This window comes from Tursiops truncatus, chromosome 3 (genome assembly GCF_011762595.2).
Source record: "Tursiops truncatus isolate mTurTru1 chromosome 3, mTurTru1.mat.Y, whole genome shotgun sequence".
Taxonomy (NCBI): Eukaryota; Metazoa; Chordata; class Mammalia; order Artiodactyla; family Delphinidae; genus Tursiops; species Tursiops truncatus.
The window spans coordinates 110,336,211-110,353,788 of NC_047036.1; the positions used below are offsets into that span (position 1 = coordinate 110,336,211).

The following is a 17,578-nucleotide window of genomic DNA, read 5'->3' on the forward strand; positions in this document are numbered from 1 at the left end:
ATGCAGAAAGGAAAACAGTTAAGCAAGACAAAATAATAATAGTTTAGTCATTAAACAAAATCAAGGACCTTTAGTTCCTCCTCAAGGACTATAGATAACATTCTGAGCCATGTCCTTTGAGCTGTTTTGCAGATACTGAAACCCCCACCAGGTGGAATAAGTTAACTCTATGCTGTCCACAAGTACATCGAACCCAGACCGGTTGGAATCGGAAGGTTGACAGTGTTGACTCCCGAGTACCTCACCACCAACCAATCAAAAGAATGTCCACGAGCTTATCACGCGCCCCACAGCATCCCCCCCCCCTCCCCCCGCTCCCAACCCCCTGTCTTTGAAAACCTCTCCCTGAAAGCCTTCGGGAGTTGGGTCCTTTTGAGCGCTAGCTGCCTGGACTTCTTGCCTGGTGCCCTCCAGTAAACGCTGCACTTTCCTTCACCACAATCCAGTGTCAGCAGACGGGCTTTACCTTGAGCAGGCGGGTGGACCCAAGTTCGGTTTGGTAATATCGCCTACAGGGCACACTCCACATTCTACAGGGGCCTGCTGGAGATGCTGGGTGCGACCTGCCTAAGTGACTCACCCCCTCCCACCTTGACTCACTTCATCAGAGGAGGCTTTGGGGAAAGCCAGACCAGGAAATGAGTTGGCAGACTCTGCCCCTGCCTGCCCACCCCCCTCCCCAGTCCCTCTTTACTTACAGGAAAGATGGGACATTTTGGGGTCAGGTATTTCTTTAAGAAGTCAGAATGCAGGAGGGGAGGAGGGTTCTGAGCAGCGTTTGGGAACACTTTGGGGGGACAACATGCATGGAGCCATTTACTAACCATTCACCTGCAGGACGTGGGTCTGGAACAGCTGCTCGTAGCCAGAGGCATGGCAGGTGTAATTGCCCATGTGGATGGTGGTCACCTTGGTGATGTAGAGGGAGTCGTCCTCTCCAAAGTCCTGCTTGGGCAAGGAAGACAAGAAGATTGGCTTCTCTTTTGAGTAGCCTGGGAAGCATAGCCAGGTCTCTGGTTTTGCAGGAAAACAGAAACCCTGTAGCTGCGAGAGACTTCCTTTCTGCCTGGCCCCCTTACTCAACCAGAGCTCCCTGCAGGGCTGGGCAGCAGGACCTCCACGTCTTTTCCGTGTTGCTTGCCCAGACCCTAGACATCCTTTTAAGATCTTGTTCACCTTCTCTGTGAGGTCTGGCTTGAACACCTTCCCCAGCACCCTCCCTCTCCATTTCTACAGCTGGGCTCACCTGCCCCTCCCGTGCTGCTGCTTGGCCGGTTTCCTGAGCTCTTGTCCACCTGTTGAGAAGCTCTGGAGGGCGGCCTCCTTTAGGGTCAGCCATCTTTTTCTTAAAGGGCCAGATAGCAAACGTTTTTGGCTTTCTGGGCCATAGGGTTTCCGTCAACTACTCAGCCCTGCCTTGTAGCATGAAAATAGCCATACCAATGCCTAAATTAATGAGTATCACTATGTTCCAATGAAATTTTATTAAAAAAAATGTGGTGGGCTGCCTTTGGCCCATGGGCTATAGTTTGCCTACCACTGGTTTAGATCTCACCTCCATCTCCAAATAATTTCAGGCAGCTTACAGAGATCTGGGTAACCTAAGAGAAGGGAAATTGAACTCTGAGGAAAATGAGGGCAAACAAAAAACAAGGGCAGGGATGTACTAGAGAGCAGGAGGGGCTGACGCCAGGGGTTCCATGAGAAACGACTCAGTAAGCCCTGTCCCTGTGACCTCTGCAGCCTCACAGACTGGGATCCTATTTGGCCAGCATCTGGGGAGGGTGGGCAGGAGGGGGCTTTGAGCTGGTCAGAGTCCCCTGGTGAGCGCTGGGCACACAGCACTCCCCCAGGGCCTTTCCAGCCAGCTGCCTTGTCTCCTGCAGAACAATGCACAACGCTGGCCCTGTCCAGGCACCAACTGCAGACATGCTGGGGAATGGAATTACCGGTGTTTCAGGGAGACCTTTCATCATGTTTGGCTTTAGCTACCAAACATCTCTGAGGTGTGGTGCTCAGAGCTGATGGGACAGAGGAGGTCCTGGCTCCCTGGTGAGAAACAGGGCTGGGCAGTACTAGCTGTGAGGCGTGATGGGGGAAGCCCAGTGCTGGCACTCAAGATACTCAGGTTTTAGCTTGAACTCTGGCACTGACCAACGTTGCCTCATCCCTCTGGGCACTGGCTTCCCCACCTGTAAGTTGTGGACAATTTATATGCCCTATCTGCCTCCTGGGGTGATGGGGAGATCTGGCAAGAGAATGCCCACGAGTACATTTTCCAGTGTGGGAAGTGTGACATACATGGGGGCTGCTACTTTTCTTACTATTAACAGAAGATGCAAAACTCCTCTTGACCCCCTGGAGACAACACCAAACCATCCCTCCCGTCATTCTCCCTGTCCTTCCTGAGCTTCCTTTTTCCACAGAAGCAATCTCGTGGCAGGAGGGATGGAAGGCCACCAGTCAGTGTGGCACAAGGACTGTCCAAGGGCCCGGCCACAACCATCATGAGTCCTTTAAAGATGCTTTCGGGCTAATTAACCCAACGAAGGGTGCAGGCCCAAGAGAGTTTTGGGTTAAGGCACAGGTTGGAAGGTGGAGAGTGGATGCATGCAGCCTGCTTTCAGTATCAAGGAAAAAATACTCAGAAGTGCTCCCAGTGGAGTGAAATACTGGAGAAGGCTGCTGTAAGAAGCCCTTAGAGTTTTCTCTGAAACATCGCTCTGCTGTAAAAAGCCCCATTCCTATCACGCAGTGGAAGCTTCCCTAATAAAAATAAAATACCAGATAGCTTATTTGTCCTGTGCCATAACAGAGACATAAAGGGTTCATACCTGAGTTGCTTATGAAAAGTTAATGGTCAGTCCGTTCTGGGGCTGACATATTTCTAATCTAAGCTGTTTCCTGTGTCAAAACCTAAATCTGCAGGAAAATACATTTTGCTTGGAGTCTCAGCGGTGGAATGGCATCTCGAAAGAGGGCTGGGGAGCTGGGTGCGGCCCCACCTTGGGGAACCTCAATACCTCACTTGGTGGGTTCCTGGACAGACTCCATCCCAAAGGGCAACGCCAGAGCTGTGTGTAAGGGGTTTGGTGCCGGGGATGCCCTGGCATTTCCCTCTGTGCTGCCTTCTTGAGCCTTCACACCCACAGCCCTTCCTCACAGGAGGGCCCTCCTCGTAGTCAGTCTCAGGTTCTGGCACTCCCTGCTCTTCTTGCCACCTCAGTGGGGTTGGGTGGTCATGGGACCCCAGGCTGAGAAAAGCCCCCAGGCTGAGGTGCCCACAGATCACCTGCAGAGTGGTGCCCAGTAATAACACCAGCTCACGGTCTCCACGAGCTAACTGTGTGCTGGGAATCCTGACATACGTCGCTTTGTTTAAGCCTCAGAAAAACCCCTGAAAACCATAAAGCAAAACAAATGCCCAGTCCCCACGGGGTGAGAAAGCAGAGCTCTCCTGCGCAATATATTCAGAGTCTGACCTTCTCTCGCCACCTCCACTGCTACTGCCGTGGGCCAGACGCACGGTCCTCCGCCTCTGCCCCTCTGTGCCGCAGCCAGACCACGCCCCCCTCACTCGGAGTCCCAGCCCTAGAGGGTCTGCAGGGATGACCTGCTGTCCCCTCTCTGCCCCGTCTCCTTCCACTCTCCCTTGCTCATTACTCTCCAGCACTGTGGCCCCTTGGTGTTGCTCCAACATGCCTGGCATTCTGCCCCCTCAGGAACCTTCTCCTTGTTGTCCCACTACCCCAGGACTATCAGTCTGTCTTGCTCTACCTCCTTCAAGTCCGCTCATATGTTATCTGCCGGCCCTATCTGTAACCCCCGTGGAGCACCTGGCACGCACTTACTCCCATTTAGCACACTGTTTGCCACGTGTCTCCCCAACTAGAATGTGAGCTCCACCCTCGTGCCTGGTGCTCACTGCTGTGTCCCCAGTGCCTAGCGGGGCCTGACACAGAGTAAGCCCTCAGTAGATATTCGCTGAGCAGACTGTACAAGGCGCTGAGCTAGGCTCTCTGCAGGGGCTGTGCCCTGGTTCCCGTTCTTTGGGTTTGACAATGGAGGCGCCCACCTCCTGCCTTCCTGTGCCCCCAAATGTTACCAATCACCCGGGGTCCAAAGCAAGTGGCTGGAGGGGAGGCAGAGAGCTGGTCTTGTCCCTGCCTTTCCACCCTGCCCCCTTCTCCACGCTGCATCCTCAGGCCTGGGCACACTGGGAGGGCTCAACTCAGTGCAGCAGGCAGAGCCCATGTGTGTAGTCTCAGATCGGGCTGATGGCTTCTGGGAGCCCCTAACAGAGTTGCTTAACCTCTCGGTCTGCTTTTCCTCACTGCTCCCGGGAGCAGAGGCACATCCCTTGGGTGATCGCTCAGGGGTGGAGGTGTGTGGGTTGCCGGATGCCTTATGGCTCTGCTTTGAGCACCTAACTCATTATCAGCCTGTGAGTTAGGCCCTGGGGAGAACCTGACTCTGTACTAAATAAAATAATGGCTCTGGGCTGAAACAATAGGCATCATATAATTATAGAAAAAAAGTGCATATTAAAGAGCATGAATACTGGCTACAGAAATCAAAGTTACCTCATTGGATGTAAGGAAATTACTTTATAAATTGATTTATGAAATTACATAAAACTAAACCTGCAATCCTTCTTCTCCTGAAGGTTTTCTGAGGTGTGTCTGAATGCTGCTATCAGTGCTTGACTGCATCTCTGAAACTATCTTTTTATGGATGGCTTTTTTTTCTTTTGCTCTGATGCGTAGAAATGTATTAGCAAAATCAAGGTTCCTTCCAGAAATAAACAGATGCCAGATGAGACCATTCTTTGTATTGATGCACATCTGTCTTTGGAAAAGAGACAGTTTTACTTAAAGATACGTTTTTTTTTTTGCCTTTTCAAAAGCTATTTTCTAGGTATCTGCCCTTAATAAAGTAATTAAATGAAACTTCAGTATTAAACAATATTTAAGCAGAGGCAAGATGGGGGATGTTGTCATGGTGATACATGTGAGTCAGGTCTAAGTAATATGAAGATGAGCCATCAGTGCTGATTATTTAGTGACTAAACGTTAGACACAAGGACTCCAGAGTGATTTCAGAGGTTAGGTTAATGGTACTGTCAGTGCTACAAAGTTTAGGAACATTTATTCAGAGCTTTTCTAGCTCTGCCCTTCTCAGGAGCACTCTTGGCTCTCTTTGGAGAGGATGGAGTAAAGGAGAGGGTCTTTTCCCCCAGGTTGGTTTGACTCTGGCCCCCAGAATTTCACTAACCCTAGCATCCCACCTGCACAAATGCACCCAAACACTGAGCGATGCAGCGCCTTGGTGATGGCCGGTCCTCAGAGATGTCTGCACTCACATGAACACACACATCCATTATCCAGACCCAGCAAAGACCAGAGGCATCATTGGTGGGCACAAACATCCTTGTGAACACATGCAGTAAACAGCATGTGTGCACACACATGTTCCGAACCCCTGCTCTCTCTACACAGCTGACCCCTCGGACTCACACTGGGGTTCCTGTGTTGGTCACCTCCTTCTAGCCCCTCGCAGGACAGACCTGTCACTCTGCGAGGGCCTGCAGAAGCAGTCCTCTTGATCAAAGCCCTCTTAAAAAAGAAGTCTCTGCAACTTGAAGCAATGCCTAAGTGGCCACTGAGCCCCCAGGGGAAGGCTGCTATGGACAGTCACGTTCGGTGTGAGCAGCCTGGAGTGGGTCTGTCCTCCTGCCCACTCCCAGGCCTGGCCCAGGGCAGGGAGCCACAGGTGTGGGAGAAGGCACTGTGGGGAGGCTCCGGGCTTCCCCGGGACTGTGGGGAGTGTGCAGCCACTTGCTGCCTGGGGTTTACGTGGTCAGTGCCAAAGGGGAGGCACCTCATCTCTCTGTGCCCATGTGTGGCACGGCGCCTGGTGCATAATGGGTGCTCAGTTAGTGTTTGCTGAATGAATGGAGGTGTGTCAGCCTAGAGTGCTGGCTCGTGGGGAGCCATAGGGAGTGAAGTGAAGGAGTAACGTTACCCAGAGAGAAGTCTGGCCTTTGCCCTCAGCTATTGGGAGGTGAACTCTAGGCCTCGGGATGTGCCTTTGTTTGCTTGAGCAAACCAGAGCATCTAACAATGTGATTTACGAAGGGAGCCCTGCACCACATGGGACCAGCTCTGCCTCCTGTCTCCTGGCTGGATACGAGGGGTCAGCCACGCGGGCAGTATGGGATTGAGTGCTAGTGAAGGCTCTGGACACAGACCTGGGTGAGCTTCCCTGGTAGGTATGTTGTTACACGTCTATGCCGGGAGCCATGACCGCACCAGGAGACAATGGAAGCTCCGCACTTGGACGCTCCTGGACTCTGTCCTGTGGGCTTCTGCTCCTGGCTGACTTTAATCTGTACTCCTTCCTGATAATAAACCGTAACTGTGAGTATAACAGCTCTCAGTGAGTTCTGGGAGTCTTTCTAGTTAAATTATTAAACCTAAAGGTAGTTTGGGGAACTCCCCAAACTTGAAATTGGTATCAGACTGAGGACGTTCTCGTATGAACTGCTGTCTCTAACTTTGCAATGGGTTCCAGAACTCAAATGGGGGAGATTCTGACCCAGTTGTGTGGATGCTAAGCCTCTGCCCTGGGGACAAGCTTGAGTGTCTGAGTGCACACAGGGGCCTGGGTACCTGTACGAGAAGGCTCACGCCAGAGACACTGCTTTGAGCACCAGCTCGTCCATCCCCAGAGGCCGGAGGGCAGACACCTCTTGACTGGCCAGGACTCTATAGAGTCTATCACGTGGATGAGTGGCAGCTCCTGGGGCCTTCCGGGGAGTTGCAGGCCTGAGCCCCTGAATGGGGCTTCGGATCCTTAACCGATCAGCCCCGTGTGCCCAGCCTGGGTGGGAAGGGACTCAGGCGCTAGACTGCACTGCAGGGTCCACTGAACTTCCACAGCGTCTCAAACCTGCTGCCTTCATCTGGGAACCCTGCAACCCTCCCCCCGGGGGCCCCTTGCATCACGAGTCCCCAGGCCTAGAGGGCCGACCAGCTCCTCTAACCTGGATCACACTCCCAGCCAAGACAGCTGACAGGCATTCTTGCTGTTCCGGAAACACCCCAGGGAGGATTTGATTAAATTTCCTTCCATGGCTCATTTCAGGGACCAACAAGGCTTGCAATCAGGAATTTTCTCCTGCTATGGTGTTTAAAAATCTTATACACCATTGGAGGGAGTATAAACCGGTGCAACTTTTTTGGAGGGAGATTTGGCAATATCCATAAAAACTGAAAACATGTCCACTCTTGGATATAGTTATTCCACTTCTAAGAACTTATCTTACAGGGCTGCTTACACAAATGTGCAAAGAGGTGTGTATAAGGATGTTCACCACAGTATCGTTCTTAAAAGATAAAGCCTGAAAACAGCCTGAATGTGAGCTCCCCTGCGTAGGGCTTGGGGCTCTGCATTCAGGGTCTGGAAGCTGGATCAGAACCTTCCTGAGGGACTCTGTACCTTTGAGATGGGGCCAGAAGAGGTCACTGAGCACAAGTAAAGCCTTGAAGCTAGTACTATTGAGATAGGTTGGGACCTGGGCCCCTTTGCTGCAGTGCTTGCACCTGGACACACCTCTCCCCGAGCAACAGAATACAAAGAAACTGTGTGGGACTAAAAATAACTGCGTGCATGCTGCCGTTGGGGCAAATTCTGGACGAAAGATACAAAGAGACCAAAAAACCCAACTGCCACTTCTGAAGAGCCTGAGCAAAACCAAGGGGTCGGGAGCAAAAGCAGGGTACTGCACATGCCCTCTGCACACACCACCACCGAAGGGGTGGGCAAACCACATAAGCTGGCCCTCCAGCCTGACCCCGCTGGACACATCCCTACTCTCACCGCATATAAAGAACAAGCTCGCCGGTTCCACCCCGCTCAGCTAGTGAGTCAGCAAGGGAACCTGTTGTTTGTTCTCGCTCCCCGCTGCTGCAGCAGGGGCCCCAATAAAGCCTTACCTGAATTTCTTGTCTGGCCTCTGATCAATTTCTGTTGATTAAAGAGGCCAAGAACCCTGGTCGGTAACACTATGGGGAAAGAGGGGTGATCCTGAGGAGGCCACTGAGAAAGTAAAGGCCAGTGGAGGTATTTGGGAGGGCAGAGACCCCCACGAGTTCCACAGGCTGATGTACCATGGGCCCGGGCCCTGTCTCTTGGAGAGCTCTGGCCAATTCTCCTTGTGGTTTGAGCTCATCCAAAGCTCAAAAGAACCGGTTGTTCATCTGTAACCAGGGTTTTCGACACGAGCTGGCCAAAGGCTTTGAGTGCTTCAAGTATACTGTTTTCCAAGATTTTAAAACAAAATGTACCCAAGCGTTTAACGAGATTATTTTAATGCAGAACCTACAACCACTGTCTAGCATGTTGCAAACAGCTCTCCGTGCTAATCAAACGCCTCTCATCTTTTTACAATAGATTCATGACTGGTTCATACAAAGACAATAAGAATTAAATGAGTCATGAGCTCTTAAATCATTCTCTTTTGGTCTTTTTAATAACTCACTTCCAAAGAAGAGCTGGCTAAGAGCATATGCTTCATTAGAGTTATTTGTTCCCCATATAGGCATGGGGAAAAAGAGAATCTTTTAACACATCCTTCAAACACTGCCACAAATAATTTCTTTTAATGGGTTTTGTTTCTCTGCTTTTGTCACTGTACTCTGCCTGCCGACATCTGAAAGCCCCCAATAGGGAGATTTGGTGAAAGAAAAAAAACAGCAAAAAAAGAGTGGCTTTTTCAAGTCATTTGCAATATATGGGGTTTGCTATAAGCCTTTTTTTTTTTTTTTAAGAAGAATACAATAGAAAAATTTTTCCTCTCCCTGAGAATATCTCGGCCAAACAATTCCACGTGCTGGTCTCAGAGCCTTCTGCCTTCTCTTTGCTGTAGCAGAGGCTGGTGGCTAACGAGACCTGGAGCACCAGACACACGGGCTGCACCAGGAGGGGACACATCCACTGGGGCTCGGACACTGCAGCGGTTACTGTTGACGCAGGAGGCAGGCCCAGCTGCCCCAGGGCGAGGCCTTGGCAATGCTTGGTGCTAGGTGCTGTGTCCTAAGAGCAAGGAACCCGGGGAGCTCTGGCTGGGGTGTGCAGGCTGGCTGCAGGCCCTGGCAAGTTCCTGGACCCTCTGACTAACAGAACCCCACTTGCCTCACAGGGCTGCGATGAGGATTAAATGCTTGTGAGTGGACTAGCATGGAAACTGGCTCCTGGACACAGCAGTGGCTTAGTACCGATGGTAGAAACACCAGCATTAACGCTAGCAAGGATTCAGGAGTCAGCTATTTTCTGGGACTTTGGGGATGTCTTCTCCCTGCTTCTCCTCCCCTGATGGGCAGCACCTATCCTTGGGGATATAAGGGACAGTGAGGAAGACAGTTATGAGGGGAGGGCAGCTGACATTGTTGGGGCAGGGCGTGAAGACTGGGTTTGGGGACGGTCACTTTACTTCCTGAGTAGCTACTGTGTAGTCTGGGCAGGGCGCTGCAGCCTGGGATTGGTTCCACTTCTGCAGAAAGTGAGGCAGCCTCCCCCCTCACCTCAAGGACACCTAGTGTGGAGCCCAGGGTAGGGCGAGAAGTGTATGGACCTGCCTCAGAGATGGGCCCCCACCCCAGCCCCGATGCCTGTCTCAGGGGACAGGCCTCGGGAGACAGGCAAGATGGAGGATCTGAGGCCCAGGTGAAAAAGCAAGGTTCCTGGCTCCTGTGCAGGGCTCTCACGCCCCACACGTCCCTGCTTCCCACACAATTTCCTTAGCACAGCACTGTGTAACCCCAGAGCCCAGAGGGCCCTCGGGAGGCACCTGGCTGGTCCCCGTTCCGCTTGGGTACCGGTGGCGAGAGGCATCTCCCTGCCTCCTAAGGCAGAGTCCTTCCTGAGGGTACACTTCCCCCACGGACTCTGGTTGTGGCCCTCCAGAGTGACGGGCTGCCCTCCCCCACGTGGCACAGCAGGGCAGCGCCCTAGGCTGGCCATGCTGACCACAGGCACACAGTGCATGGCCTGCGGGGTGCGGGCTCGCCCAGGCACGCCGGCATAGGTGCTCTCCTGGCCGGCGGCCTGGCCCAAGATCAGGGCAGGTGGTGCTCAGGGAGCTGCTGTGCCTGTCCCCTGCCCGCAGCTTCTGAGCTAGAGCAGTGGCCGTGGGCCCTTGAGGGCTGAGGTGGGGGCCACAGGGCCAGGTCTGAAGCCGCCAGACCCACCACTGCTTCTGTAAAGAGCCCAGCAGCTGGCCAGGAAGTAAGCAAATTACAGGCCGCCCTTTGTGAGCTCTGGGGAACGTGCGTGAGCAGAAGCTATTGATTTCTTATCACCCAAACAGAAGGAGGTATCATAGTCCAGAGACCCGCTGCCGGGAGGTGAGGCAGAATTCCCGCCCCTCCTGGGGAGCACCTGTCTTGGGGGCCTGTGCACTCCTGGTACCTAGTGCTGCCCTCTGCTTGGGGGGTTTGTTTTCCCGGGTGGGGCTGAGGCAGGGCCCCTCGTGGCCTGTGCTGCAGTGAGGCTGAGGCATCCTGCAGAGGGGGGCTCAGGCATCCCAGGGGCGGGGCACAACAGGTCTGTGCTACCTTGCCCCCTCGGGGCCGGGGAGAATGTCTTTGCTCCACGCTCTGCCACAGGGCTTGCCACTCGCAGGCACTTATTACGTGAATGCAGAGGATGGCTCCCCACGTAGGCCATCTGGATGGCCGTGTACACACTGGTGACTCCTGACAGCGATACTGCTCACTGGGGAATCCAAGTGGCTCCTTCTTGCTTGGCTCCGGGCTACAAGGGTACATTTACTTTCTGATCAAATATTATTCTGATGCGTGAGGCATCCTTGATGTTTGCAAGTCAGAAAAGTTTAATTACATGTGTCATTAGCATGGCATTCTGTAATAGCTCTGTGACTGAATTCATTAACAGAATTCTTAACAGATAAGACAAATTAATATTTTGTTGCTCATGAAAGCCTCTCATTAAGAGAGTAGTGAAAAAGTGATTAATATTTTGTTGCCAATCAAGATGTCTCATACAAATGACAAAGAAAGGAGGCCCACACTTCTGCCCGCCTTGGGTTTTGTAAGCTGATCAGCTTCCCCTGTCTGTGCAGCGTTTCGGAGCCAGTTGCTCATTACAAGGCCTGTGATCGTGTTTCATCTCTGACTGTGGCAGGTGGGGGAGGGCGCTGAGATGCCACAGGCTGGGGGGCTCTATGAACCCCCTCGATCCCCAATCTTTGCTCGACCAGGGTAGCGCCCCCCTGGTCTTTTCTCCCCTGACCAATCTTGCTTCAGAAATGCCCTGAGAATCCTGAGGACCCAGCTCTACCCATCTCCAGCCTGATGTCCTCCTGGGGCTGCTCTCCTCACTGTCCTAGGACACGCTCAGTCTGAAAATGCCCACGTGAGGAGGACAGCCTCATCCCCGTTTCCCCGCAGGCTCAGAGAAGGTGGCGGCCCTGGACTTGTCGGAGGCGGCTGGTCAGCGTCTCCCTCCGGATGAATCGAGGCGACTACAGGCAGCAGGGGCACCCCAGGGTCACACCCGCCTGACGGGGAGCCTCACCACACTGCGCTGGCTGCTGTCTGGGGACTCGGGCTGCAAGGGGTTGAGAGTGTTGTCTGGTGGGAGCAGTAATAATAATAATAATAATTAGTAATACTGTGAAAATGAGAGTGATAATAGTTAGCATGGAACATTATATGCTAAGAATTTCATGTGTCTCTTAATCCTCATTATAACTCTATGAGGCAGGATCTATTATTTATCCCTTTTCCACAGAGGAGGAAACTGAGGTCTAGAGAAGTCAAGTGCTATTTCCAAGGTCGCTCAACTAGTAAGTGGCAGAACTGAGGCTTAAACCCAGGTCCTTCTGACCCCAGAGCCTGGCCCTTCATGAGTAGGCTGTGCTGCGTCCCTCCCCTCTTAAAGGCAGGTGCGTGCGTGCGTGCGTGCGTGTGTGTGTGTGTGTGAGCGTGTTGTGTGAGTGTTGTGTTGTGTTGTGTGTGTGTGTGCTTGCATGCATCGGGCAAGGACCCCTGTGGGGCTGGCGCTGCCCTGCACCCTCACGCTGGGGTTTCTGAGAAGCACAGGCCCCTGCCTGCTTGTGGGCTGCTGACTTGCCCAGAGCAGCAAGTGTTTCCTGGGAGGTAACAAGAGGCCATTAATCTCCAGTTGCACCCACAATTACCCAAATCGCTAACCTCCCTGTGAAAAGTAGAAATTCAATTGAGCTGGTGCTGGAGGCATGTTCGAGGGAGGGGAAAGACACTCAGAGTAATTTAATTAACCGCTGGCAAGTGCATTAAGAGGAGTTCTGCCTCTGTCTTTATTTCTAATGTCTTTAAATAGAGCATCAAGCAATGCACATGGATGTTCAGACAGACACAGGAGGACCTGACCTAGTTCTGAATTAATCACTACCGGCCAAACATGGTTAAAAGCTGGCAACCCACCTTGAAGGAGATGCATACACAAATGTGCGCCCCAGTGCACACACGTGCACGTGCACACACACACATACACCCTAGTCTTTACAAACAGGACAGTGCCTTCCCTTGCTAAGGTCGCAGACAAGCCCTGGGCACCTTAGGCTCAGAAGATGAAGAACTCTGCCCACCCAGCATCTGACCATCACGCAGCCACCAGGCTTGCTGGTACTGACATTCAGAGATGGGTGGGATATAGGCTATGCTCACTCTAGTGGGGAAATTGCAAGGAAACCATCCTGCCTGGTGTGACAAAGGTGGGGAAACGGCACTTCTGCCCAACTCTGCCCAGGGTGGGACTCTAGAGTGACTCCCTCTTCCCATCTGCTTCCCCCGTGTTCTCCAGGGCACATCCAGAGGGGTCTAGGGAGCAGCAGAATTCCAACTTTGTGGTTCCTGCAGGATTAAACGCTGGACTTCTCTCCCCACAAAGCAGTCTCAGAGTTGGAAGGGATCTTCAAGGTCATGGAGTTTAGCTGCCCTCTTGTGGCTAGCAGCATTGTTTACCATGATCCTGCTTGAGCTTGTATGCCTCTAGGGATGGGGAGCTCACTGCCTCCTGTGATGCTCACTGCATTGCGGGGCAGGGCTGATGGCTGGACTGGTGTTCCATCTAAGCAAACCAATTGGTCTCTTTATGGTCCCTTGCCCTTTGTACTAGTCCATCTCATGGGTCACACGGCCCAGGCCAGCTCCCTCTGCCCCAGCACCTCCCTCACCACCTCACAGCGGCTACAGGAACTGACCGCTCATCCCACAGGTCTTCCTTCTTGGGGCCAAGCAGCCCATTCTGGGTTGGCCTGTCCTGAGCCAAGGAGACCAGGGCTGCCCCCTTTCTGCCTGAAACTTGTATTCCTGTCACAGTAGCTCAAGACCTGTCAGCCATCCTGGCAGCACCCTGTGTGGGTGACATCACTCCATCTTCTCACATGAACTCCCAGGAAGCCACCTTATCCTGTGCCAAACCAGGGCCAGTGCGTATTCTTGACTCAATCCCTTTATTCCTCAAGGCCAGTAGAAGGGAGGCACCGATAATGTTGCTCTTCTAATAGATTAACTCACTGAGGATCAGTTTAAGAAATTGTCCAGTCATAAAGGCAGAGTGGGGTGATGCTGGGACCCCAGTGCAGGGTGCCTGCGCCCTCAGAACCCAGGAGGCCCCCGTTGCTCCTGTTAGGCTGTGAGAGCTCTGGAGCTCTCTTCTTCTGCTCAACTCATCATATCCATACTCCCTCTCCCAGCAAACAAGGCTCCTGGGCAGGCCCCTCTGGCCTGATCTTGTTTCCTTTCACCACCCTGCTGCCCCTGCCCTCCAGCCAACCCCAGCCCAGAGGCTCACCTCTGCCCTCCACAGGGAATATCCCTTCCTCGGCGTCCAGCTGTCTGTATCCTCTCCAGCTTCAGGGTCCAGAGTCTCTCCTGGGGGGCACCCAGCCAGATGCCCTGCCCTGCCCACCGCGCCTCCCCTGTTCACCTTATTCTGGGGCGGGCTAGCAGCTTGCAGCCACCATCCATCCTATTCTCTGCACGAGGTGGGACTGATACCTCCAGACACCAGACAACAGGCTGAATGGCACCAACGTGGGATGTGAAAAGAAAGCCCTCTGGCCCTGCAGCTACCACATGGCATCTCGGCATCTTGCCCAGTTGGCTTCCCTGGGAGGTGCGTCTGAGCTCAGAGTCAGAGCCAGGTGACTTACATTGATGTCTTCCAAATCCAGGAAGTTCAGGGCCAGCCCGTTGCGCTTCCAGACGATGGGCGGCCGCAGGTCTCCGTGGACAGCGCAGGTCAGCACTGTGCTCAGGCCCACGGTCACTGTGGCCACACTGACCCTCTCCTCAGGGGCGAGGCTGAGCTGTACCACCTCTGCAGGGAAAGGAGAAACCGTCAGCTGTAGGCCCAGGGGATGGAGTCTATACCTGAAGGGATACAGCCACAGGGATCTACTGCAGGTCAGGGGCCTCGGGCAAATTCCGGGGGCAGGAACATTGTCCACGATGTGCTGACTAAACGTACAGATGGACACACCTCCTGGGAGAGGGGCCACAACTTACGTTAAATGCTCAAAGGGCTGTTTGAGGCAAATCAGGTCAGGGACCACAGCTAGCGTGGGGGAAGCATCTGGGCTGTGGATCTGTGAGTCAAGCTAAGAGTGTGGGCTGCCCCTCCGAAACCAGGGAGCCAGGTGTGCTGGCCCTGCCCTGTGCTCTCCAGGCCCCCTGGAGTCGGGGCCTTGCCAAGTGCTGTCAAGGTCTGCTGGCCGGGCCGACAGGTTTCTCGTCTACCTGGGGGCAAATTAAAGGTTGCACTGTCTGAAGTCTGGGGAATGAACTGGCTGACCTTTGAAGGTCTGTTTCTGTCTAAGGATTCTCTGAACTTGGATTTGGATTTCTGCTCAGCCGCCGTGCACCGCAGCCTTTAATTTTTTGAAGTGTACTTTAGGCTGAACAAATGATTAATTCTTGCCATTTTACACTTGATAACTGGCATTAAGACTGAGCATCCATCAGACAGAGAGGAAGGGTCTGAAATACCTCCCTGCACTCACAGGCCTTGTGAAATTCTCAGGATTGAAGAAAAAAAATCAAACTCAGGGTATTCAAATGCCAGAATGGGATGAGGCTTGGAGGGGCGTCACTAGCTCACGGACTGGACTACCCCTCCACTGTTCTGCCCCCAAATCTACTTGGGGGAGCCTGGGGAGGCAGCCAGAGGCAGCATGAGTGGGGGGAGGGGGCTGGCTCTGGGGGCCTGTGTTACTCTGGGATGCCAGCCAAGACGCTGGGACCTGGGGGCCTGACAGGTGTGGAGAAAGGCACAGAGTTGGGACCTGAGCTCTGTGACTCCGCGGGACACTTCTGAGCTGTGACCAGGCAGCACACCTGTGCTCACACCCTCTCGCCAGTGTGTGTGGGCAAGGAGGAGGGGAAGGGGAGCAAAAACAGCTGTAGGTGCCATGCGCCGCAAAGCAGGTGCAGTGAAAGCGGGTGCACTAAGGTCTGATCCTGCGCCCCAAAGCCCTTTCTCCTCTGCAAACATTCAGCGGCCTGGCCCTGGGACCACGAAGAGGAACAAGATATACACTAGGTGCTTAATCAGTGCTTGCTGGATGGATGGATTGATGAAAAATGGAGAAAATGGAAATAAAGAAGGAAAAAAGAGCCAACAGGCCAGTGGAGAGGGGCAATCACACAGAGGAAAAATGTGACTCCCGCTGAAGGAGCCACGGGAGGAAAGATAAGCACTGAGTGACTGATGCAGACGCAACCGGCGTGATATTTTACAAACATTAAAGTGATGCATTTCAAGTTCCCTCTTAAATCATGTTCTGCTTGCTGCCCTCCCACCTCTGAGTCATGAGGCTTATTGCTCCAGCAGAGAAGCCGCTAACCCTCTGTAGCAAGAGCCAGGCTTTGGAGATTCAGAGGGGTAGAGAGAGGGAGAGAAGAACTTGCTAAAATAGTTTAGCTCCCACTGTGCCCAAGTGCAGAGGAGACGACTCTTCCTCCTCAGAAAAGCCACAAGGCTCCGTGCTCTGTGGAAGTGGGAGGGGGTGTGGAAGGCCCCCCTCGTCCCAGGCGTGTGGGAAGAAGGAGGGAGACAGCGGGAAGGGCAGAGAGCATGCCTGTTGGTGTGCGGGTGAGGGGAACCACGGGGGGCTCTAGGAGGAGGCTGAACCCTCCCTCAAGCAGCCTGCACCCCACCACCTCAGGCGACCACAAAGATGTGGCAGAGAGCCAGGGCCTGCGCTCGTCTGCCAGAGCCCCCTTGGTGCCTCGCGCCATGGAGGGGCCCAGAGGTTCCTGGCTGGGTCAGGGTGTGCTCTGGGCCTCTGTACCTGAGGACTGCATCGGACTCTCAGACCTGGGCCTGACGGAACGGCCTCCAGACCTCAAGGGCGCATCATGCCAGTGGGGACTCTGGACTCCACTAGGCTGAGAGTGTCCAGACCAAAAGCACAGCAGGGCTGACCTCTGCCGCGGGTGCCTGTGGACAGCGCAACCAGGGGTCCTTGCGGTGGGGACCAGAGGTGGCAGTGGACAGCCGCACGCTTCCCTCTACACTCAGAAACCAGCTTGGGGGGCTGGGAATTGGAGACACAAAGCATTTTTATTAGCCAGGGCATTACTTACGTGGACTGTTAAAATGATCAGCTCGGACTAAGCTTTACAATGGACTGAACATTTAGGGACATTTTTCTCCCAGTGGCTGGTGGGTGGGGTGTGTGAAGTCAGTTATGTTACAAAAGGAACCTATGTTTTCTTTGCATGTATGAGCACCAGTGAGAGTAAAAGGCCAACTGGGAAGTCAGGGAGGGGCCCTCAGAGGAAGCAGGACCTCCCCTGGGCTCCAGAACTCTGCTTCTCCAGGTAGGGCTCCTCCCGCCACCTGCAGCTCATCTCTGGGGCAACTGATTAAAACGCAGACTCCTGCCCCTCGAGCCCAGGCTGGTACTGTCTGGTGGCAGGATGGGCATCAGGTTTTAACAATCATCCAGGGGCTTCTGTGGCACCTGAGGCCTGAGAGCCACTGCCTTAAAAGATTGGGGTGTGGCGGGAATGGGGAGATGGAAAGGGAGAATGTGGGTGCAGGTGGGGAGGGAGGCAGTGTGGTCGGTGGGGTCCCAGGGGCCTTAATTACCAGCCTAGGAGCATGGGAATGTAAGATTACGTGCAATGTAGGAGCCCCTTCCTCCACACGGCCCCAAAGTCTTCCATTTTAAACAGTTGTAGAGAAATGGCTGGAGGAGACTATAGCACAGGGCTAAAAACACACAAACAAACCAACCCGAGTGGGAAGCCTGTGTGGCTCGCCATTCGCCGCTGGGATCTGGTTCCCGCATCTTTCCTGAGTGCACAAGTGCACCCTCGAACATCTGTATGTCTGAAGATGTGTGATTTTCACGGGAAAGACTCATGCAAAATTAGAATGCATGAGTACTGACAAAACCATCATAATTCTGCTCCTGTCAGCTACACAAATATTAACCAAACAGCAAATATTTGGGTCATTTAAAGTTTAATTAAATGAATGTTTTATTAGATTTCGTCCATGT

The 17,578-nt window shown here is 53.3% G+C and overlaps 1 protein-coding gene across 2 annotated transcripts in view; it reads right to left on the reverse strand.

Annotated features, from left to right (window-relative positions):
- The window catches only part of FSTL4 (follistatin like 4), a 440,615-nt gene that overhangs the window by 49,291 nt on the left and 373,746 nt on the right, over positions 1-17,578 (reverse strand). For both annotated transcript variants that reach the window (XM_073802526.1, XM_019924423.3), the window contains exons 7-8: positions 14,222-14,388; positions 825-945 (exon numbers count right to left, since the gene is read on the reverse strand). In XM_073802526.1, the coding sequence (XP_073658627.1) occupies positions 825-945; positions 14,222-14,388 (288 nt within the window). The remainder of the gene's footprint in view (positions 1-824; positions 946-14,221; positions 14,389-17,578) is intronic.